The 25,620-nt window shown below is 44.2% G+C and overlaps 1 protein-coding gene across 1 annotated transcript in view; it reads left to right on the top strand.

Annotated features, from left to right (window-relative positions):
- The window catches only part of LOC115124876 (inaD-like protein), a 126,647-nt gene extending 105,839 nt beyond the window's left edge, over positions 1–20,808 (top strand). The window contains exon 19 of the mRNA XM_065009922.1: positions 19,245–20,808. Within this exon, the coding sequence (XP_064865994.1) occupies positions 19,245–19,261 (17 nt within the window). The 3' untranslated portion in view covers positions 19,262–20,808. The remainder of the gene's footprint in view (positions 1–19,244) is intronic.
- Positions 20,809–25,620: the final 4,812 nt, after the last annotated feature.

Genomic DNA, 25,620 nt, shown 5'->3' with positions numbered 1-25,620 from the left:
TGTTATGTGCCTAAACCTTAGCGTGTTACATGCCTAACCCTTAGCGTGTTACATGCCAAACCCTTAGCGTGTTACATGCCTAACCCCTTAGCGTGTTACATGCCTAACGTGTTACATGCCTAACCCGCGTGTGTTACGTGCTTATCCCTTAGCTTGTTACATGCCTAACCTGCGTGTGTTACGTGCTTATCCCTTAGCGTGTTACATGCCTAACCCTTAGCGTGTTACATGCCTAACCCCTTAGCGTGTTACATGCCTAACCCTTAGCGTGTTACATGCCTAACGTGTTGCATGCCTAACCCGTGTGTGTTATGTGCCTAAACCTTAGCGTGTTACATGCCTAACCCTTAGCGTATTACATGCCTAACCCTTAGCGTGTTACATGCCTAACCCGTGTGTGTTACATGCCTAACCCTTACCGTGTTACATGCCTAACCCTTAGCGTATTACATGCCTAAACCTTAGCGTGTTACATGCCTAACCCTTAGCGTGTTACATGCCAAACCCTTAGCGTGTTACATGCCTAACCCCTTAGCGTGTTACATGCCTAACGTGTTACATGCCTAACCCGCGTGTGTTACGTGCTTATCCCTTAGCTTGTTACATGCCTAACCTGCGTGTGTTACGTGCTTATCCCTTAGCGTGTTACATGCCTAACCCTTAGCGTGTTACATGCCTAACCCCTTAGCGTGTTACATGCCTAACCCTTAGCGTGTTACATGCCTAACGTGTTGCATGCCTAACCCGTGTGTGTTATGTGCCTAAACCTTAGCGTGTTACATGCCTAACCCTTAGCGTATTACATGCCTAACCCTTAGCGTGTTACATGCCTAACCCGTGTGTGTTACATGCCTAACCCTTACCGTGTTACATGCCTAACCCTTAGCGTATTACATGCCTAACCCTTAGCGTGTTACATGCCTAACCCTTAGCGTGTTACATGCCAAACCCTTAGCGTGTTACATGCCTAACCCCTTAGCGTGTTACATGCCTAACGTGTTACATGCCTAACCCGCGTGTGTTACGTGCTTATCCCTTAGCTTGTTACATGCCTAACCTGCGTGTGTTACGTGCTTATCCCTTAGCGTGTTACATGCCTAACCCTTAGCGTGTTACATGCCTAACCCTTAGCGTGTTACATGCCTAACCCTTAGCGTGTTACATGCCTAACGTGTTGCATGCCTAACCCGTGTGTGTTATGTGCCTAAACCTTAGCGTGTTACATGCCTAACCCTTAGCGTATTACATGCCTAACCCTTAGCGTGTTACATGCCTAACCCGTGTGTGTTACATGCCTAACCCTTACCGTGTTACATGCCTAACCCTTAGCGTATTACATGCCTAACCCTTAGCGTGTTACATGCCTAACCCTTAGCGTGTTACATGCCTAACGTGTTGCATGTCTAACCCGTGTGTGTTACATGCCTAACCCTTAGCGTGTTACATGCCTAACCCTTAGCGTGTTACATGCCTAACCCTTAGCGTGTTACATGCCTAACGTGTTGCATGCCTAACCCGTGTGTGTTATGTGCCTAAACCTTAGCGTGTTACATGCCTAACGTGTTACATGCCTAACCTGTGCATGTTACATGCCTAGCCTGTGCATGTTACATGCCTAACACGTGCGTGTTACATGCCTAGCCTGTGCGTGTTACATGCCTAACACGTGCATGTTACATGCCTAGCCTGTGCGTGTTACATGCCTAACCTTAGCGTGTTACATTTCTAACGTGTTACGTGCCTAACCTGTGCATGTTACATGCCTAGCCTGTGCGTGTTACATGCCTAACACGTGCGTGTTACATGCCTAGCCTGTGCGTGTTACATGCCTAACACGTGCGTGTTACATTTTTTTTTTTTTTTTTTCCAAGATGGCATAGCAGTTCAGACGTCTTTTGTCCTCGTCTTGTCGTGTCGTGTATATATATATATTTACAACTTTTTTTTTCACATACATTTTATTTTTATTTTCCATCAACTCATCTTCAATACACTCTCCTGCAACCTGCCTCACCAATTGATATGTATAAATAAGTATTATTTACCTCAAATCTGCAATCAAATCTGCAATCCTCCAAGAAGCTAGCCAGGAGCTAGCCAGAAGCTAATCAGAAGCTAGTTAGCTTCTTTACTGGCAACTCGTTCGTATTCAGCTAACCACGGTTTGTGGTCATTAGCTATCCTTTAACTCGAAAATCTATCGCCAGTTTTGTACGGCGCAGCGCGGCTCGGAACGGAACATACCGGACCGATTTTTTCTCTCCATGTCCCTGGATTTCAACTGCTCTCTGGACATTCACTCCCGGATCTCACAGCTAGCTGGCTGCTATCCGTGTGTCTATCTGCTTTCGTCGATTCCGGAGCAAACATCAATTACTCCGGAGCTAGCGAGCTCCGTCAACCACTCCTGAGCTCCGTCAATCACTCCTGGGCTGCAGTCACCTATCCGGACCCGTTTTACTGCCTACACGGAGCCCCTCCGGGCCTTCACAACTGGACTGCCGACGTTATCTACCCGAAGGAGATCCGGCTGGCTCCTCCGTCGCGACGTTACCTGAATGCCCATCTGCGGCCTGCTAACCGTTAGCTGTCTTACCGGATGCTCTCAGAATAGACAATCGGACAATTTATTTATTTTTATTATTAACATGTTTCTTCTTGGGCCTCTATAACTATATCTATTGTTTTTATTTTTTTGTTGTTGTGTGATTTGGACTAATCCCCTCTACAACACGGAACTCTACTAATCTACTGACGGAACGCAAGAGGTGGCTAACAAACAGACCTCCATCCTATGCTAGCTTGCTACCGATGTCCTGGCTAGCTGTCTAAATCGCCGTGACCCCCAAACCAACCTCTCCACTCCCTGGACCCTTTTTGATCACTCGACTAAGGATGCCTCTCCTTAATGTCAATATGTCTTGTCCATTGCTGTTCTGGTTAGTGTTTATTGGCTTATTTCACTGTAGAGCCTCTAGTCCTGCTCACTATACCTTATCCAACTTATTAGTTCCACCACCCACACATGCAATGACATCTCCTGGTTTCAATGATGTTTCTAGAGACAATATCTCTCTCTTCATCACTCAATACCTAGGTTTACCTCCACTGTACTCACATCCTACCATACCTTTGTCTGTACATTATACCTTGATGCTATTTTATCGCCCCCAGAAACCTCCTTTTACTCTCTGTTCCAGACGTTCTAGACGACCAATTCTTATTGCTTTTAGCCGTACCCTTATTCTTCTCCTCCTATGTTCCTCTGGCGATGTAGAGGTGAATCCAGGCCCTGCAGTGCCTAGCTCCACCCTATTCCCCAGGCGCTCTCTTTTGATGACTTCTGTAACCGTAATAGCCTTGGTTTCATGCATGTTAACATTAGAAGCCTCCTCCCTAAGTTTGTTCTTTTCACTGCTTTAGCACACTCTGCCAACCCGGATGTTCTAGCTGTGTCTGAATCCTGGCTTAGGAAGACCACCAAAAATTCAGAAATTTTAATTCCAAACTACAACATTTTCAGACAAGATAGAACTGCTAAAGGGGGCGGTGTTGCAATCTACTGCAAAGATAGCCTGCAGAGTTCTGTCCTACTATCCAGGTCTGTACCCAAACAATTTGAACTTCTACTTTTAAAAATCCACCTCTCTAAAAACAAGTCTCTCACCGTTGCCGCCTGCTATAGACCACCCTCTGCTCCCAGCTGTGCTCTGGACACCATATGTGAACTGATTGCCCCCCATCTGTCTTCAGAGCTCGTGCTGCTAGGCGACCTAAACTGGAACATGCTTAACACCCCAGCCATCCTACAATCTAAACTTGATGCCCTCAATCTCACACAAATTATCAATGAACCTACCAGGTACCCCCCCAAAGCCTTAAACACGGGCACCCTCATAGATATCATCCTAACCAACTTCCCCTCTAAATACACCTCTGCTGTCTTCAACCAAGATCTCAGCGATCACTGCCTCATTGCCTGCATCCGTAATGGGTCAGCGGTCAAACGACCTCCACTCATCACTGTAAAACGCTCCCTGAAACACTTCAGCGAGCAGGCCTTTCTAATCGACCTGGCCGGGGTGTCCTGGAAGGATATTGATCTCATCCCGTCAGTAGAGGATGCCTGGATATTTTTAAAAAATGCCTTCCTAACAATGTTAAATAAACATGCCCCATTCAAGAAAATTAGAACCAGGAACAGATATAGCCCTTGGTTCTCCCCAGACCTGACTGCCCTTAACCAACACAAAAACATCCTATGGCGTTCTGCATTAGCATCGAACAGTCCCCGTGATATGCAGCTGTTCAGGGAAGCTAGAAACCGTTATACACAGGCAGTTAGAAAAGCCAAGGCTAGCTTCTTCAAGCAGAAATTTGCTTCCTGCAACACTAACTCTAAAAAGTTCTGGGACACTGTAAAGTCCATGGAGAATAATAACACCTCCTCCCAGCTGCCCACTGCACTGAAGATAGGAAACACTGTCACCACTGATAAATCCACCATAATTGAGAATTTCAATAAGCATTTTTCTACGGCTGGCCATGCTTTCCACCTGGCAACTCCTACCCCGGTCAACAGCACTGCACCCCCAACAGCAACTCGCCCAAGCCTTCCCCATTTCTCCTTCTCCCAAATCCATTCAGCTGAAGTTCTGAAAGAGCTGAAAATCTGGACCCCTACAAATCAGCCGGGCTAGACAATCTGGACCCTTTCTTTCTAAAATTATCTGCCGAAATTGTTGCCACCCCTATTACTAGCCTGTTCAACCTCTCTTTCGTGTCATCTGAGATTCCCAAAGATTGGAAAGCAGCTGCGGTCATCCCCCTCTTCAAAGGGGGACACTCTTGACCCAAACTGCTACAGACCTATATCTATCCTACCATGCCTTTCTAAGGTCTTCGAAAGCCAAGTCAACAAACAGATTACCGACCATTTCGAATCTCACCATACCTTCTCTGCTATGCAATCTGGTTTCAGAGCTGGTCATGGGTGCACCTCAGCCACGCTCAAGGTCCTAAACGATATCTTAACCGCCATCGATAAGAAACATTACTGTGCAGCCGTATTCATTGATCTGGCCAAGGCTTTCGACTCTGTCAACCACCACATCCTCATCGGCAGACTCGACAGCCTTGGTTTCTCAAATGATTGCCTCGCCTGGTTCACCAACTACTTCTCTGATAGAGTTCAGTGTGTCAAATCGGAGGGTCTGCTGTCCGGACCTCTGGCAGTCTCTATGGGGGTGCCACAGGGTTCAATTCTTGGACCGACTCTCTTCTCTGTATACATCAATGAGGTCGCTCTTGCTGCTGGTGAGTCTCTGATCCACCTCTATGCAGACGACACCATTCTGTATACTTCCGGCCCTTCTTTGGACACTGTGTTAACAACCCTCCAGGCAAGCTTCAATGCCATACAACTCTCCTTCCGTGGCCTCCAATTGCTCTTAAATACAAGTAAAACTAAATGCATGCTCTTCAACCGATCGCTACCTGCACCTACCCGCCTGTCCAACATCACTACTCTGGACGGCTCTGACTTAGAATACGTGGACAACTACAAATACTTAGGTGTCTGGTTAGACTGTAAACTCTCCTTCCAGACCCATATCAAACATCTCCAATCCAAAGTTAAATCTAGAATTGGCTTCCTATTTCGCAACAAAGCATCCTTCACTCATGCTGCCAAACATACCCTTGTAAAATTGACCATCCTACCAATCCTCGACTTTGGCGATGTCATTTACAAAATAGCCTCCAATACCCTACTCAACAAATTGGATGCAGTCTATCACAGTGCTATCCGTTTTGTCACCAAAGCCCCATATACTACCCACCATTGCGACCTGTACGCTCTCGTTGGCTGGCCTCGCTTCATACTCGTCGCCAAACCCACTGGCTCCATGTCATCTACAAGACCCTGCTAGGTAAAGTCCCCCTTATCTCAGCTCGCTGGTCACCATAGCATCTCCCACCTGTAGCACACGCTCCAGCAGGTATATCTCTCTAGTCACCCCCAAAACCAATTCTTTCTTTGGCCGCCTCTTTCCAGTTCTCTGCTGCCAATGACTGGAACGAACTACAAAAATCTCTTAAATTGGAAACACTTATCTCCCTCACTAGCTTTAAGCACCAACTGTCAGAGCATCTTACAGATTACTGCACCTGTACATAGCCCACCTATAATTTAGCCCAAACAACTACCTCTTTCCCAACTGTATTTAATTTATTTATTTATTTTGCTCCTTTGCACCCCATTATTTTTATTTCTACTTTGCACATTCTTCCATTGCAATACTACCATTCCAGTGTTTTACTTGCTATATTGTATTTACTTTGCCACCATGGCCTTTTTTGCCTTTACATCCCTTCTCACCTAATTTGCTCACATTGTATATAGACTTGTTTTTTTTTTTTTTTTTTTACTGTATTATTGACTGTATGTTTGTTTTACTCCATGTGTAACTCTGTGTCGTTGTATGTGTCGAACTGCTTTGCTTTATCTTGGCCAGGTCGCAATTGTAAATGAGAACTTGTTCTCAACTTGCTTACCTGGTTAAATAAAGGTGAAATAAATAAAAAATTAAAAAATAAAACATGCCTAACCCTTAGCGTGTTACATGCCTAACCCGTGCATTTTACATGCCTAACTCTTAGTGTGTTACTTACCTAACCCTTAGCGTGTTACATGCCTAACCCTTAGCGTGTTACATGCCTAACCCTTAGCGTGTTACATGTCTAACGTGTTACATGTCTAACCCTTAGCGTGTTACATGCCTAACGTGTTACATGCCTAACCCTTAGCATGTTACATGGCTAACGTGTTACATGCCTAACCCTTAGCGTGTTACATGGCTAACCCTTAGTGTGTTACATGGCTAACGTGTTACATGCCTAACCCTTAGCGTGTTACATGGCTAACCCTTAGTGTGTTACATGGCTAACGTGTTACATGGCTAACGTGTTACATGCCTAACCCTTAGCGTGTTACATGGCTAACCCTTAGCGTGTTACATGGCTAACGTGTTACATGCCTAACCCTTAGCGTGTTACATGGCTAACGTGTTACATGCCTAACCCTTAGCGTGTTACATGGCTAACGTGTTACATGCCTAACCTAATAGGGTGCCATTTGGGATGCATCCAGCAACTGGCAGCATTATTTTCTAATCTAATGAAGATTTGATGAATTTCTCATGAATGTGGTCGGCTGAAATTTTGAAATCACTACTCAAACTACTATCAGATAATTGCTATCAGGCAGGCACTTTGAATAGACCTCTTTTTAAATGCCCTTCATTATAGCCCTAATATCATTGTTAAATTGTCGTAAACATTGTTCTATCAAATGGGTGGAGGCCCAATAACCACACAAAACATCCTCTATCCATTCAACCTTGAGATGTACGTCCCTGATTTATAGGCTCTGGGCTGGCAAGGGCTTTTGGCCTGAAGTCTGTTTGTGGTCGCTGTCGTGTGTGTCTGTGTTGACACACACACACACACCTGCAAAGGCTTCTGGACTGAACTGGTGTGTGTGTGTGTGTGTGTGTGTGTGTGTGTGTGTGTGTGTGTGTGTGTGTGTGTGTGTGTGTGTGTGTGTGTGTGTGTGTGTGCTGAATAGATGTGTGCATCGTTGCAGTGAATGAATGGCACCATCCAGGCTGTATCACATCTGGCCGTGATTGGGAGTCCCATAGGGCGGCGCACAATTGGCCCAGCGTCGTCCGGGTTTGGCCAGGGTAGTTCGTCAATGTAAATAAGAATTTGGTCTTATTTGTGCAACAATACTGGATCTGAGTACAAATAGGGGCTAGGGGACTAGGATTAGGGGCCTGGGTTAAGGGTAGGGGACTAGGATTAGGGGGCTGGGTTAAGGATAGGGGACTAGGATTAGGGGCCTGGGTTAAGGGTAGGGGACTAGGTTTAGGGTCCTGGGTTAAGGGTAAGAGGCTAGGGGACTAGGATTAGGGGCTGGGTTAAGGGTAGGGGACTAGGATTAGGGGCCTGGGTTAAGGGTAGCGGACTAGGATTAGGGGCCTGGGTTAAGGGTAGGGGCCTGGGTTAAGGGTAGGGTACTAGGATTAGGGGCCTGGGTTAAGGGTAGGGGACTAGGATTAGGGGCCTGGGTTATGGGTAGGGTACTAGGATTAGGGGCCTGGGTTAAGGGTAGGGGACTAGGATTAGGGGGCTGGGTTAAGGATAGGGGACTAGGATTAGGGGCCTGGGTTAAGGGTAGGGGACTAGGATTAGGGGCCTGGGTTAAGGTTAGGGGCCTGGGTTAAGGGTAGGGTACTAGGATTAGGGGCCTGGGTTAAGGGTAGGGGACCAGGATTAGGGGCCTGGGTTAAGGGTAGGGAACTAGGATTAGGGGCCTGGGTTAAGGGTAGGGGACTAGGATTAGGGGTTAGGGGCTAGAGAGAGAGAGATAGAGACCCAGTTGAGCAGGCATTTATCCCAGTCAGTCAGAACCTGGCACCATTTCTGCTAGCTGGATGAATAATGGAGGAGCCAGCGTTGTACAGTGTGTATGCTATGCTACAGTTGCCAAGGGGCTAGACCTTGACCACCCCTACTCAGTCGGGTTCAGCCCATCACTTACTTGCATCAACACAAATGATACAGATCCATAAGTGGGCAATGTACGTAGACACTTGCCACGCAAACTGTGACTCATACTTGTGTTTACCAACTCAAACATGGGGACATTTCAGTCATTTAACAGACACATATCCAGAGTGACTTGGTCAGTGAGAAATTACAGAAGTGAGAACTTACAACATTACATTACATTCTATATGGAGTTACGGCAGTTTACATCTGTAAGGAGAAGTCAGAAGTGAGAACTTACAACATTACATTACATTCTATATGGAATTACGGCAGTTTACATCTGTAAGGAGAAGTCAGAAGTGAGAACTTACTACATTACATTCTATATGGAGTTAAGGCAGTTTACATCTGTAAGGAGAAGTCAGAAGTGAGAACTTACAACATTACATTACATTCTATATGGAGTTAAGGCAGTTTACATCTGTAAGGAGAAGTCAGAAGTGAGAAATTACAACATTACATTACATTCTATATGGAGTTAAGGCAGTTTACATCTGTAAGGAGAAGTCAGAAGTGAGAACTTACAACATTACATTACATTCTATATGGAGTTAAGGCAGTTTACATCTGTAAGGAGAAGTCAGAAGTGAGAAATTACAACATTACATTACATTCTATATGGAGTTAAGGCAGTTTACATCTGTAAGGAGAACTCAGAAGTGAGAACTTAGACATATAGCCCACCTACCTACAGTGTAATAAATAACATATTTTAATAGTTTCTTTACTGTTTGTTTTGTTTTGATAAAAGACCTTGCCCCAGTTGCTCCCCTGTACTTACAAAAAAAAGAGATGGTATGTCATTATAGTATGAAGCTATCTGTGGTCTTACAAAGCCAGAAAGCATGTTTTGAGTTGGTACGCAATTGAGTTTTGTTTTGTTTCATACTATGAAATTGGTTTCCGATTGATTGTTGTGCAGAGCAATTCCAAGGTGTGTGTGTGTGTGTGGTGTGGGTGGCACTTGTAACTGGTCATGTTTGCAGTGACTCATTGTAAACCAGTGAGAATAAAGGGAAGTATCATTGTGTCCCCAGTGTGCAGGAGAATTTGTATTACTGTAGTATAGCCTCTTTGTTTTCTTGATTGATTCTACCTTCTTTGCTCAGGAAAATCTATAAAATACGCAGTCAGAGGCGTATATAAGTCGGTGCCAGCACACAAACACCAGGGCTCAGAACTGCAACCAAAACACCTGCATTTGTGACCCTTTGACTTGGCAGTTCATTCTAATAAACACAACCATTTGACCGTTGCCCAAAATGCAATTGTGGGATAAAGACAGTTTTCAAAGGAACTATTTTTGTTATCGTTACAGAGAGGATAGTCACAACTTTCTGTGAGTATATAGTTTATTTCTCACCTCTCAGTATTGAGTTCATAGCACCACTTTACAACCGGAGTATGCTATGTACAGTAATAGGCCTATATGGTTTTAATGCAGCCTTGGAGCCAAGCGGAGTGTGCCATTTGTGGTGAATAGGCCTACAAAGCAGCCTGTTGTAGGCCTAGCGCTGGAGAGTTTCTGTGGGACATTACATTTACGGATAGCCATTTAGGCTAATTGACTAATCTATCTAGCAACATGATCTGGTGAATAATAATATAGCCTTGGCTAATATGCACAAAAAATAAATCGGATAACCCTGGATGATTACCCTGGATGATAACCCTGGATGATTACCCTGGATGATTACCCTGGATGATTACCCTGGATGATTACCCTGGATGATAACCCTGGATGATAACCCTGGATGATAACCCTGGATGATTACCCTGGATGATTACCCTGGATGATTACCCTGGATGATAACCCTGGATGATAACCCTGGATGATTACCCTGGTTGATTACCCTGGATGATAAGGCTAGACTAATGTAGGTTTTGGCTAGACTACTGTAGGTCATGGCTAGACTAATGTAAGTCTTGGCTAGCCTACTGTAGGTCATGGCTAGACTAATGTAGGTCTTGGCTAGCCTACTGTAGGTCATGGCTAGACTAATGTAGGTTTTGGCTAGACTACTGTAGGTCTTGGCTAGACTACTGTAGGTCTTGGCCATATCAGATATCTTGAGTGTGCTTTGAGCTCAATAATGATGGTTGAGAAATACATCCCCTCTCTTGAACAACGACAACTAGTTGCTTCCAAAGAGGTTTTTCCCCCCGCAGTAGCATTTTGAAATGTTATACAGTCGAAGGGCAGTTGAGGGGGAGAGAGATGTTGAGGCTTGCTCATTACAGCAGAAGGCCCCAGTGGAACATGCAGGCACTGCAGCAGGGCAGACAGTTATATAATAGGAATCATGAGGATAATGCACTTTGCTGTTTAACAAATTCCAGAGAGTCTGGGTTCGCGCCCAGGCTCTGTCGTAACCGGCCGCGACAGGGAGGTCCTTTTGGCCTAGCGTCGTCCGGGTTAGGGCGGGTTTGGCCGGTAGGGAAATCCTTGTCTCATCGCGCACCAGCGACTCCTGTGGGGGGCCGCTAACTTAGGTTGCCAGGTGCACTGTGTTTCCTCCGACACAGCGGTGCGGCTGGCTTCCGGGTTGGATGCGCGCTGTGTTAAGAAGCAGTGCGGCTTGGTTGGGTTGTGTATCGGAGGAAGCATGACTTTCAACCTTCGTCTCTCCCGAGCCCGTACGGGAGTTGTAGCGATGAGACAAGATAGTAGCTACTAAAACAATTGGATACCACGAAATTGGGGAGAAAAAAGGGTAGAATTCAACAAAAAAAAACTATTTTTATCCTCCCCAAAAATAGGACGTTTTGATCGAGGTGAATGTGCAGGTAGAATGTGCAGCTCACACCAGTGCGACCAATTACATTTTTCATCTGTTTAATAGCCAAGTTAAAAGGGTCGCTAAATGAGACCAAATAGTTGCAGTATGGAGCCCTGTGATGACTAGAATGTTTTATAAGATTGATGTGTGATGTAATAGTGGTATTAACTCCTGGTCCATATTTAAAGTGAGCTGTGTGATGTAATAGTGGTATTAACTCCTGGTCCATATTTAATGTGAGCTGTGTGATGTAATAGTGGTATTAACTCCTGGTCCGTATTTAATGTGAGCTGTGTGATGTAATAGTGGTATTAACTCCTGGTCCGTATTTAATGTGAGCTGTGTGATTTAATAGTGGTATTAACTCCTGGTCCGTATTTAATGTGAGCTGTGTGATTTAATAGTGGTATTAACTCCTGGTCCATATTTAATGTGAGCTGTGTGATGTAATAGTGGTATTAACTCCTGGTCCATATTTAATGTGAGCTGTGTGATGTAATAGTGGTATTAACTCCTGGTCCGTATTTAATGTGAGCTGTGTGATTTAATAGTGGTATTAACTCCTGGTCCATATTTAATGTGAGCTGTGTGATGTAATAGTGGTATTAACTCCCGGTCCATATTTAATGTGAGCTGTGTGATTTAATAGTGGTATTAACTCCTGGTCCATATTTAAAGTGAGCTGTGTGATGTAATAGTGGTATTAACTCCCGGTCCATATTTAAAGTGAGCTGTGTGATTTAATAGTGGTATTAACTCCTGGTCCATAGTTAATGTGAGCTGTGTGATTTAATAGTGGTATTAACTCCCGGTCCATATTTAAAGTGAGCTGTGTGATTTAATAGTGGTATTAACTCCCGGTCCATATTTAAAGTGAGCTGTGTGATTTAATAGTGGTATTAACTCCTGGTCCATAGTTAATGTGAGCTGTGTGATTTAATAGTGGTATTAACTCCCGGTCCATATTTAAAGTGAGCTGTGTGATTTAATAGTGGTATTAACTCCCGGTCCATATTTAAAGTGAGCTGTGTGATTTAATAGTGGTATTAACTCCCGGTCCATATTTAAAGTGAGCTGTGTGATTTAATAGTGGTATTAACTCCCGGTCCATATTTAAAGTGAGCTGTGTGATTTAATAGTGGTATTAACTCCCGGTCCATATTTAAAGTGAGCTGTGTGATTTAATAGTGGTATTAACTCCTGGTCCATATTTAATGTGAGTTGTGTGATTTAATAGTGGTATTAACTCCTGGTCCATATTTAATGTGAGCTGTGTGATGTAATAGTGGTATTAACTCCTGGTCCATATTTAATGTGAGCTGTGTGATTTAATAGTGGTATTAACTCCTGGTCCATATTTAATGTGAGCTGTGTGATTTAATAGTGGTATTAACTCCTGGTCCATAGTTAATGTGAGCTGTGTGATTTAATAGTGGTATTAACTCCTGGTCCATATTTAATGTGAGCTGTGTGATGTAATAGTGGTGGAGAGACCGGTGGCAGAAGGACGTATATGGATTTCTCTAATTACACTGTGTGTGTGTGTGTGTGTGTGTGTGTGTGTGTGTGTGTGTGTGTGTGTGTGTGTGTGTGCATACGTGCATGCATTTGTATGCTTGTCTGTGTGTGCATGTACATCACTCAGAGACTCAGTGTGTGTGTAAAGTCTCCAGTGTGTTGTGTTCCTGGACAGCTTGTTATTGACTGTGTGTGTGATTGTGTGTTGAGGACTGAAGTGGGTCGACAGCCAGCTACACTGCACTCTGTGTCACAGTGACTGGCACTCAGTCCCATCCCAGCCTCCAGTTGTGTCTAAGAGTCTGGCTGGCTGGCTGTTTGGCTGGCTGTCTAAGATTCTGGCGGCCTGTGAGTTTCAAGTTTGGGAAAGCATACAATTTATCTGAGTGTGTCTGTCTGTATGGTCTGAGAGTTTATCTGTCTCCATCTGTAGATGCTCTGCTTGCCAAGGTTACGGTTAGGTTCAGAATAAGGGTTAGGATTTGGGTTAGGATAAGGGTTAATGTTAGGGTAAGGTTTAGGTTAGGATAAGGTTTAGGGTTAGGATAAGGGTTAAGGTAAGGGTTAAGGTTAGGGTAAGGTTTTGGTTAGGATAAGGGTTAAGGTTAGGGTAAGGTTAGGGTAAGGTTTTGGTTAGGATAAGGGTTAAGGTTAGGGTAAGGTTGGGTTTAGGGTAAGGTTTGGGTAAGGGTTAAGGTTAGGGTTAAGGTATGGTAAGGTTTGGGTAAGGTTAGGGTAAGGGTTAAGGTTTGGGTAAGGTTTGGGTAAGGGGTAAGGTTTGGGTAAGGTTAGGGTAAGGTTTGGATAAGGGTTAAGGTTAGGGTAAGGTTTGGATAAGGGTTAAGGTTTGGGTAAGGGTTAAGGTTTGGGTAAGGGTTAAGGTTTGGGTAAGGGTTAAGGTTTGGGTAAGGGTAGGGTAAGGTTAGGGTAAGGGTTAAGGTTAGGTTAGGGTAAGGGGTAAGGTTTGGGTAAGGGTTAAGGTTTGGGTACGGGGTAAGGTTTGGGTTAGGGTTAAGGTTAGGGTAGGGTAAGGTTTGGGTTAGGGTTAAGGTTAGGGTAGGGTTAGGGTAAGGTTAAGGTTAGGGTAAGGGTTAGTAGATGTTTGAAATGATAGTGATAGTCTATAGAGCATCTACGGATGGACTATCCAGATAGTGTTATTCTCAGTCTCCACTGCTGCAGTCCAGCTCCCACAGAGTCCTTATGAACATAGCGTTGGTCTCTGTAGTTGGAAGACTGCTGGCTCTGAACGATTGCATTTGACTCTGGGAGCCTTTGGTAAGGATTACACGACAGAGAAGGAAACAGTATTGGCATGAACATGATAACACATTATCTGGGTCGCAATTGGCACCCTATTCCCTTCATAGTGTGCACTACTTTTACAGTTGAAGTCAGAAGTTTACATACACCTTAGCCAAATACATTTAAACTCAGTTTTTCACAATTCCTGACATTTAATCCTAGTAAAAATTCCCTGGCTTAGATCAGATAGGATCACCACTTTATTTTAAGAATGTGAATTGTCAGAATAATAGTAGAGAGAAGGATTTATTTCAGTCTTTATTTCTTTCATCACATTCCAAGTGGGTCAGAAGTTTACATACAATCAATTAGTATTTGGTAGCACTGCCTTTAAATTGTTTAACTTGGGTCAAACGTTTCGGGGAGCCTTCCACAAGCTTCCCACAATAATTTGGGTGAATTTAGGCCCATTCCTCCTGACAGAGCTGGTGTAACTGAGTCAGGTTTGTAGGCCTCCTTGCTCGCACACACATTTTCAGGGCTTTGTGATGGCCATTCCAATACCTTGACTTTGAGGTCCTTAAGCCATTTTGCCACAACTTTGGAAGTAAGTAGGCCGAGCGACCTTTCAGGTTATGTCGATATAGGACTCGTTTTACTGTGGATATAGACATTTTTGTACCTGTTTCCTCCAGCATCTTCACAAGGTCCTTTGCTGTTGTTCTGGGATTGATTTGCACTTTTCGCACCAAAGTACGTTAATCTCTAAGAGACAGAACACGTCTCCTTCCTGAGCGGTATGACGGCTGCGTGGTCCCATGGTGTTTATACTTGTGTACTATTGTTTGTACAGATGAACATAGTACCTTCAGGCATTTGGAAATTGCTCCCAAGGATGAACCAGACTTGTGGAGGTCTGAGCCAGACTTTTCTGAGGTCTTGGCTGATTTCTTTTGATTTTCCCATGATGTCAATCAAAGAGGCACTGAGTTTGAAGGTAGGCCTTGAAATACATCCACAGGTACACCTCCAATTGACTCAAATTATGTGAACTAGCCTATCAGAAGCTTCTAAAGCCATGACATAATCTTCTGGAATTTTCCAAGCTGTTTCAAGGCGCAGTCAACTTAGTGTATGTAAAGTTCTGACCCACTGAAATTGTGATACAGTGAATTATAAGTGAGATAATCTGTCTGTAAACAATTGTTGGAAAAATGACTTGTGTCATGCACAAATTAGATGTCCTAACCGACTTGCCAATACTAGTTTTTTAACAAGACATTTGTGGAGGTGTTGAAAAACGAGTTTTAATGACTCCAACATAAGTGTATGTAAACTTCCGACTTCAACTGTGTATAGGGTTGTGGTCAGAAGTAATGCACTATATAGGGAACAGGGTGCCGTTTTGGGACGAGACAACTAATTGTCATTCATTGATGTCCTGATACCCAACAATATCTATGAGGTGTCCTCTGGGGTCTGGTGTAATGGTTGACTGTGGGGTAAACTGTCCCTTTGTGGTCTGTGTATCCAGGGTAACGGGAGCTCAGCTTTGTCTTGGTGTGTGTGTGTGCGCGGCGTTGAATATGTGTGTGGAGGTGAATGGTCAGTCAGTGTTGATGAATGTGTGGTGGTGGTGGGTGAAGGGTCAATCAGTCAGTGTTGATACGTGTGTGGTGGTGGTGGGGTGAAGGGTCAGTCAACCAGCCAAGCTCTGGGTAGGACTGATGATGTCTTAGAAGTAGCTTGCAGGACTATCTTTTCAAATAAAATATGTGAGTGCTCTGTTGCTGTTTTCAAAGTTGCTTATGTTCAAAATGTAACAGAAACTAAATGTACTCATACTCTTTGTTGTATTAACCAATACAAAATGTGCCTAAATCACTTTAATAGCCTTCCGGGCTTGACCAGTCATCACTACCGGTCTTGAGCATTAAATAACCCAGCAGAATACATTTACATTTGAGTCATTTAGCAGACTCTCTTATGCAGAGCGACGTATAGTAGTGAGTGCATACATTTACATACTGGTTCCCCTTTGGAATCTATCCCACAACCCTGGCGTTGGAAGCTCCATGCTCTATCGACTGAGCTACACGGGACAGCTACCACTACCGCTACCTCACAGTTCCACTAAGTCCATGATTTAAAGAACAAAGGCAATGCAAGACAACTGACTTCAAAAGTGCTCCTTTGACTACTAAGGTGTTTTGGCGTAAAGCCTTCATTGGTGTGCTGGCCCTGCCTTGACAGACCAGACTAGAGCTTCAAGGCTATATTCTCTGGCTGTATGTGTACATGTCTTGTTCCTTGTCCTGAGCTGTGATGCTCTGTTCCTCAGTCTTATTTAGGTCAGCCTTAATTAACAACAAGTAGGCCTAGCGAGCGAGCAAGCAGGCAGTGGAGCGAGAGCTCTCTCTCTCTCTCTCTCTACCCTTCTTCCTGTCTCTCTCTCTCTCTCTCTACCCTTCTTCCTATGTCTCTCTCTCTCTCTCTCTACCCTTCTTCCTGTCTCTCTCTCTCTCTCTCTACCCTTCTTCCTATGTCTCTCTCTCTCTCTCTACCCTTCTTCCTATGTCTCTCTCTCTCTCTCTACCCTTCTTCCTATGTCTCTCTCTCTCTCTCTCTCTCTCTACCCTTCTTCCTATGTCTCTCTCTCTCTCTCTCTACCCTTCTTCCTATGTCTCTCTCTCTCTCTCTCTCTCTCTCTCTCTACCCTTCTTCCTATGTCTCTCTCTCTCTCTCTACCCTTCTTCCTATGTCTCTCTCTCTACCCTTCTTCCTATGTCTCTCTCTCTCTCTCTCTCGCTCTCTCTACCCTTCTTCCTATGTCTCTCTCTCTGTTTCGCTGTACCCCTCTTCCTTTCTGTCTCTCTCCTGCCTTTATTGAGTGTTTTCTCTATCTTCTTGTCCTCCTCCTTCCTGCCATCTCTCACCTCTTTTTCACCACCTCGTTTACGCCTCTTGACTCATTCTCGTTCCCTTTCTGTTTCTTTTTACCCCCCCACCCCTTCCCTTCTTCTCTCCTCTCTCTCCAGTTCTGTCTCTTACCCTTTGATCTGTCACTTCTGGTCATCTTCCTCCCTTGTCCCCCTCTTCTGTCAGTCTCTTTTTCTCTCTGTCTCTTCCTTGTTTTTTCTAAATCCCCCACTCCTTCTTCCCCCTTCCCTTACACCTCCTACCTCTCCCCGGAATCCTGTGGCCACAAGACAGTGGAGTCCCCTCTCTCCCCCCTCTCCTTTCTTTCTTTATTTCTTTCTTTCTTTCTCTCGCTCTCTCTCCCGCTCTCCCTTCCCCCTCTGTTCCTCGCTCCTTCCTCTGGGTGTTGATTTGTGGTTAGAGTGCTGTCTAATGGATCGTTCTGTAGCAGATAGCTGAATATCAGCATCTATCTGGCTGGGGCCGATAGCCTGACAGCCCAGCACCTCCCCTGTATACACTATATATATGGACACCCCTTCAAACTAGTGGATTTCGGCTATTTCAGCCACACTCGTTGCTGACAGGTTTGGGCATACAGCCATGCAATCTCCATAGACAAACATTGGCAGTAGAATTGCCTTACTGAAGAGCTCAGTGACTCTCAACATGGCACTGTTATAGGATGCCACCTTTCCAACAAGTCAGTTCGTAAAATGTCTGCCCTGCTAGACCTGCACCAGTCAACTGTAAGTGCTATTCTGAAGTGGACCACCTAAAGCAACAACGGTTCAGCCACGAAGTGGTAGGCAACACAAACTTACACAACGGGACACTGAAGCGCGTAGCGCCTAAAAATGGTCTATTCTCCGTTACAACACTCAGTACTGGCACAAGAACTGTTCGTCAGGAGCTTCATGAAATGTGCTTCCATGACCGAGCAGCCACACGCAAGCCTAAGATCACCATGCGCAATGCCAAGCATCAGCTGGTGTGGTGTAAAGCTCGCTGCCATGGGACTCTGGAGCAGTGGAAATGCGTTCTCTGGAGTGATGAATCACGCTTCACCATCTGGCAGTCTGACGGATGAATCTGGGTTTAGCGTTCTCCTGGCATCCGCCAAACCCAGATTCGTCCGATGCTTTGGGGCTACCTGCCCCAATGCATAGTGCCAACTGTAAAGTTTGGTGGAGGAGGAATAATGGTCTGGGGCTGTTTTTCATGGCTTAACGCTACAGCATACAATGACATTCTAGATGATTCTGTGCTTCCAACTTTATGGCAACAGTTTGGGAAGGACCTTTCCTGTTTCAGCATGACAATGCCCCCAAGCACAAAGCAAGGTCCATACAGAAATGGTTTGTCGAGATCGGTGTGGAAGAACTTGACTGGCCTGCACAGAGCCCTGATCTCAACCCCATCGAACACCTTTAGGATGAATTGGAACACCGACTGCGAGCCAGGCCTAATCGCCCAACCTCACTAATTTTCTTGTGGCTAAATGGAAGCAAGTCCCCGCAGTAGTGTTCCAACATCTAGTGGAAAACCTTCCCAGAAGAGTGGAGGCTGTTTTAGAGGCAATGGTTGGACCAACTCCATATTAATGCCCATGATTTTGGAATGAGATGTTCGACGAGCAGGTGTCCACATACTTTTGGTCATGTAGTGTATTTATGACTCGCCTCAGCATTTTACAGAAGACAGACAATGTCAGGGGGTAGAGGTTAGAGCCCTGTTTTCAGTTCTCGGTTGTAACACTCAGTTTGAGGGTATTAGTTTTCTCTCGTATTCTGTAGGACTTAAAATAGGATTAGCCCATAGTGGACATAGCAATTTTGAAAACAGCAACAGGCATTATTAACATGAAGTGAAAAACTAGTGATCTTTTAGCTTTAATGTAAGAGGTGGATAATAAATGTTCTACGATGGCTGGTGGTAATTGTATCTCTAATTCAGGCTAATGCTAATATTTAGCCCCATTTTTCATTAGCCTTGCTAAAGAAGTTAGCACTTTTTGTAATGCCTGCTTATTATCAAACTTGTTATTAGTAGGATTGCTAAGAAAGTTAGCGCTGTTAGCCCTGTTATCATTACCTTGATAAGGAAGTTAGTGAGTAGCAGCAAAGGAAAATGCTTTAATCTGTGTTTCTCTCTTTGTCTTTGCAGGGGGGCGTATTGGCTGACTGTTGTATCGGTTGCCTGGCGACTGAGGGAGGGTCAGGGATGCAACCTAACCAATAGAACTACTATATTAACATGAGAGAGTGGGGAAGGTGGCCATCTTGACTTGTCACTGCACTGTGTGTTGTTCCCTCTCTTTTACAGCTTTTTACTCTAATGCAGTGCATTCAGAAAGTATTCAGACCCCTTGTCTTTTTCCACATTTTGTTACATTACATCGTTATTCTAAAATTGATTAAATTGTTTTTCCCCTCATCAATCTACACACAATTCCCCATAATGACAAAGCAAAAACATTATTTTGACATTTTTGCAAATGTATAAAAAATAATCAAATTTACAGAAGTATTCAGACCCTTTACTGAGTACTTTGTTGAAGCACCTTTGGCAGCCAGATCCTCTCAAGCTCTGTCAGGTTGGGAAAGGGAGGAGGATGCCTAGTCAGTTGTCCAACTAAATGTATTCAACTGAAATGTGTCTTGGGGAGCTTTGCTGCACAGCTATTTTCAGGTCTCTCCAGAGATGTTCGATCGGGTTCATGTCCTGGCTCTAGCTGGGCCACTCAAGGACATTCAGAGACTTGAGTGAGTGCTCTGGAGCAGATTTTCATCAAGGATCTCTGTACTTTGCTCTGTTCATCTTTGCCTTGATCCTGAGTAGTTTCCCAGTCCCAGCAGCTGAAAAACATCCTGACAGCATGATGCTGCCACCGCCGTGCGTCACTGTAGGGATGGCGCAAGGTTTCGTTCAGATATTACGCTTGGCATTCAGGCCAAAAGAGTTCAATCTTGGTTTCATCAGACCAGAGAATCTTGTTTCTAATGGTCTGAGAGTCCTTTAGATGCCTTTTGGCAAACTCCAAGCGGGCTGTCATGTGCCTTTTACTGAGGAGTGGCTTCTGTCTGGCAACTCCATAAAAGCCTGATTGGTGGAGTGCTGCAGAGATGGTTGTTCTTCTGGAAGATTCTGCCATCTCTACAGAGGAACTCTGGAGCTCTGTCAGAGTGACCATTGGGTTCTTGGTCACCTCCCTGACCAAGGCCCTTCTCCCCTGATTGCTCAGCATGGATGGGCGGCCAGTTCAAGGAAGAAACAGTGGTGGTTCCAAACGTCTTCCATTTAAGAATGATGGAGGCCACTGTGTTCTTGGGGACCTTCAAAGCTGCAGAAATGTTTTGGTACCCATCCCCAGATCTGTGCCTCAACAAAATCCTGTCACGGATTGTGACTTGGGTTATGCCCTGGCATGCACTGTCAACTGTGAGACAGGTGTGTGCCTTTCCAAATCATGTTCAATCAAATGAATTTACCACAGGTGGACTCCAGTCAAGTCGTAGAAATTTCTCAAGGATGATCAATGCAAACAGGATGCACCTGAGCTCAATTTCGAGTCTCATAACAAAAGGTCTGAATACTTATTTAAACAAGGTATTTTTGTTTTTTATTTTGAATACATTTGCAACAAACCTGTTTTCACTTTCTCATTATAGGTTATTGTGTGTAGATTTCTGAGCATGTTCTTTTTTAAATCCATTTTAGAATAAGGCTGTAATGTAACAAAATGTTGAAAAAGTCAAGGGGTCTGAATACTTTCCGAAGGCATTGTATATAGTTTCCTGAGGGCCGTCCCCTTAGGTTATGCACCTTTTTGTTACTCCCTAGCATTACACCATTTACACCATGGCTTGGTGATTTGTTGACTAGTTGAATCAGGTGTGTTATCGCTGAGCTTGAACAAAAGGTTACGACGTGAACTTTGTCAGCGTTTCCACTTGTTCCTAGGGATACCTTGCTGTAGATTTCTGTCTGGTTTCAGTATTGGGCCTCTATCTCTATGCTTCAATGGGCTTATACCTCTAAATACTATTTTGCTGTATCAAACACCGGCTTTAACTTTACAGTGGCTTACTTTCAATTCAGTGCCATCTGGTCTTCTCTATGTTGCTTCCCCAGTGGTGATGTATAGAAACCTGTTTAACTAGCTGTTGTCATGAACATTGTAAAGAGCGTACTTGTCGGCTTTATCTCTCGCAGTGTCTTACACCGGCTCTTGTCAAGGTCTGCTATGGCAGGCATGCCACAATGGGGATATGTTCACACTGTTGTGGGTTGAATGCAGGCTCCATTTTGAAAGGAGTGACCTTGGCTAAGGTGAGATCCAACAACATTGACCTTTCCCCACTCTCCTCCTCCCTGAGGTTCCCTCCATTTGTTATGTCATGTTGCCACGACAATCAATCACGATGACTGTTGCTAAATCAGTCTGCTGCTCTCCTGCCATATTCTTCATATCTATACTATACTGAACGGAAATATAAACGCATCAAGCAACATTTCCAAAGATTTTACTGAGTTACAATTCATATAAGGAAATCAGTCAATTGAAATGAATGCATTAGGGTAATCTATGGATTTCACATGACTGGGAATACAGATATGCATATTCTGGTCACAGACACCTTAAAATAAAAGTAGGGGCCGTGAATCAGAAAACCAGTCTGTATTTGGTGTGACCACCATTTGCCTCATGCAGTGTGACACACCTCCTTCACATACAGTTGACCATGCTGTTGATTGTGGCCTGAGTAATGTTGTTCCCACTCCTCTTCAATGGCCGTTTGAAGTTGCTGGATATACACATCGATCCAGAGCATCCCAAACATACTCAATGGGTGACATGACTGGTGAGTATGTAGGTCATGGAAGAACTGGGACATTTTCAGCTTCCAGGAATTGTGTACAGATACTTGCAACATGGATCATGTTATCATGCAGAAACATGAGGTGATGGCGGCGAATGAATGGCACGAGAATGGGCCTCAGGATCTCATCACGATATCTCTGTGATTTGAAATTGCCATTGGTAAAAATGCAATTGTGTTCATTTTCTGTAGCTTCTGACCTTCTCCCACACTGTTGACATCAGCAAATCCCTCAACCACACAATGTCATACACGTGTCTTGCCGTTGTGTGGCCGGTTGGACGTACTGCCAAATTCTCTAAGACGACGTTGGAGGCGGCTTATGGTAGAATGTAATGTTAATTTCTCTCTGGCAACAGCTCTGGTGGACATTCCTGCAGTCAGCATACCATTTGCATGTTCCTTCAAAACTTGAGAAATTGGTGGAATTGAGTTGTGTAACAAAACTGCATTTTTGAGTGGCCTTTTATTGTCCCCAGCGCAAGGTGCACCCATGTAATGATTATGCTGTTTAATCAGCTTCTTGATATGCCACACCTGTCAGATGGATGGATTATCTTGGCAAAGGAGAAATGCTCACTAACAGTTATGTACTGTAAACAAATTTGTGCTCAACATTTTAGAGAAATTAGCTTTTTGTGTGTATGGAATATTTCTAGGATCTTCAATTTTATTTCTATAAAACATTGGACCAACACTTCACATGTTGCATTTATATTCTTGTTCGGTGTATTTTGTACAATAAATCAGACTTGTTACTTGATTTTCTTTTCTTTCTAAGGTGGTTTAATTAATTAAAAGCTTGTTTGTTTCAAGTACCAGCATGTCAGGTGGGTGGAGTTCGTACTTTTGGGACTAATTGATGTTAACCTATATATTTTTTTGTAAATCCAACATGGTGGGTTTGTTTTTACTTTTTCGAGAGATGAGCACCCTATTAAAAAGTGTTGTCAAGGGTGGGAGCTGTTACTATAGGTGTTACGCCACAAATAAAAGTATCCAAAGCACCACTCTACCAATTTTTCTATTTTTCCAGGGCTCTACCGAGCTTTCATTCCTACAGCTTTCTTCCAGACATTATTTTGGAAGCATGACACGCTCTACTCTCTCTGCGAGTGGCGATGGATGCAGCTAATGTTGACTTTTTCAGTGGCAGTCTTCTCTTCAACGTGTTTTTCCACTAGAGCTGAGCAGTGTCAGGAGGAGAACGGGATGGAGGGATGAAAAGGGAGGAGATTGACTGAGATTAAATACTGTATAGCTGCTTGCCTGTCTGCCTCAATGCGTAAGGCAGACAGATTTAACTCCTCAGTCAGTCTCATGCAGCCTCAAGTGCACCCAGCTGGTTAGTGTACTAAACAATAGTATCAGGGTATATGTACTGACAAGGGAAGGTAAACACAAAGCCCATGGTGTTAAAACAGTGTGTGCGTTGATTGTACTTTGTGTGCCTTGCCTGCTAATACTTGTTCACTCATTACGAGCAAGATGGCGCAAAACTGAAAGGGCGAACCACCTCATTTAACCATGGAAAGAGGTCTGGGAATATGACTGAATATAAACAGTGTAGTTATTCCCTCCGCAAGGCAATCAAACAAGTGAAATGCCGGTACAGGGACAAAGTGGAGTCGCAATTCAACGGCTCAGACATGAGACATAGGTGGCAGGGTCTACAGGAAATCACGAACTACAAAAAGAAAACCAGCCACGTCACGGACACCAACGTCACGCTTCTAGACAAACTAAACACGTCCTTTGCCCGCTTTGAGGATAATACAGTGCCACCGTCGCGGCCCACTAACAAGGACTGCACCCCTCTCCTTCTCCATGGCCGACGTGAGTAAAACATTTAAACGCTTTAACCCTCGCAAGGCGGCTGGCCCAGATGACATCCCTAGCACGTCCTCAGAGCATGCTCAGACCAGCTGTCTGGTGGGTTTACAGACATATTCAATCGCTCTCTATCCCGGTCTGCTGTCACCACATGCTTCAAGATGGCCACAATTGTTGCTGTACCCAAGAAGGCAAAGATAACTTAACTAAATGACTTCCGCCCCGTAGCACTCACTTCTGTCATCATTTGAGAGACTAGTCAAGGATCATATCACCTCCACCTTACCGGCCACCCTAGACCCACTTCAATTTGCATACCGCCCCAACAGGTCCACAGAGGATGCAATTGCCATCACACTGCACACTGCCCTATCCCATCTGGACAAGAGGAATACCTATGTAACAATGCTGTTCATTGACTACAACTTAGCATTGAACACCATAGTAACCTCCAAGCTCATCATCAACAGGGAGGTCCTGGGTCTCAACCCCTCCCTGTGCAATTGGGTCCTGGACTTTCTGATGGGCAGCCCCCAGGTGGTAAAGGTGGGAAACAGCATCTCCACTTCACTGACCCTCAACACTGGGGCCCCACAAAGGTGCGTGCTCAGCCCCCTCCTGTACTCCCTGTTCACACAAAATTGCGTGGCCATGCACGCCACTAACTCAATCATCAAGTTTTCAGACGACACAACACTAGTGGGCTTGATTACCAACAACGATGAGACAGCCTACAGGGAGGAGGTGAGGGCACTCGGAGTGTGATGTCAGGAAAACAACCTCTCAACGTCAACAAAACAAAGGAGATGATCGTGGACTTCAGGAAACAACAGAGAGAGCACCCGCCTATCCACATCGAAGGGACAGCAGTGGAGAAGGTGGAAAGTTTTAAGTTCCTCTGTGTACATATCACAGACAAACTGAAATGGTCCACCCACAGTTTCTGTGATTATGCGCCTCTTCAACTTCAGGAGGCTGAAGAAATGTGTCTTGTCACCCAAAACTGAAAAACTTTTACAGATGCACAATCGAGCATCCTGTCGGGCTGTAATTTTCATCATAGGTACACTTAAACTATGACAGACAAAATGAGAAAAAAAATCCAGAAAATCACATTGTAGGATTTTAATGAATTTATTTGCAAATTATGGTGGAAAATAAGTATTTGGTCAATAACAAAAGTTTATCTCAATACTTTGTTATATACCCTTTGTTGGCAATGACAGAGGTCCCAAACACACAATGAAGGCAAAGAAGGAGTGGCTTCGTAAGAAGCATTTCAAGGTCCTGGAGTGGCCTAGCCAGTCTCCAGATCTCAACCCCATAGAAAATCTTTGAAGGGAGTTGAAAGTCCGTGTTGCCCAGCATCAGCCCCAAAACATCACTGCTCTAGAGGAGATCTGCATGGTGGAATGGGCCAAAATACCAGCAACAGTGTGTGAAAACCTTGTGAAGACTTACAGAAAATGTTTGACCTCTGTCATTGCCAACAAAGGGTATATAACAAAGTATTGAGATAAACTTTTGTTATTGACCAAATACTTATTTTCTACCATAATTTGCAAATAAATTCATTAAAAATCCTACAATGTGATTTTCTGGATTTTTTTTCTCTTATTTTGTCTGTCATAGTTGAAGTGTACTTATGATGAAAATTACAGGCCTCTCTCATCTTTTTAAGTGGGAGAACTTACACAATTGGTGGCTGACTAAATACTTTTTTGCCCCACTGTATATGTACATATTCTAATTCCATCCCTTTAGATTTGTGTGTATTAGGTAGTTGTTGGGGAATTTTTAGATTACTTGTTACATATTACTGCACT

Source organism: Oncorhynchus nerka, linkage group LG25, assembly GCF_034236695.1.
Source record: "Oncorhynchus nerka isolate Pitt River linkage group LG25, Oner_Uvic_2.0, whole genome shotgun sequence".
NCBI classification, from domain to species: domain Eukaryota; kingdom Metazoa; phylum Chordata; class Actinopteri; order Salmoniformes; family Salmonidae; genus Oncorhynchus; species Oncorhynchus nerka.
The sequence above is the reverse complement of the archived record's forward strand: the minus strand, read 5'-3'. Positions and strand labels throughout refer to the sequence as shown.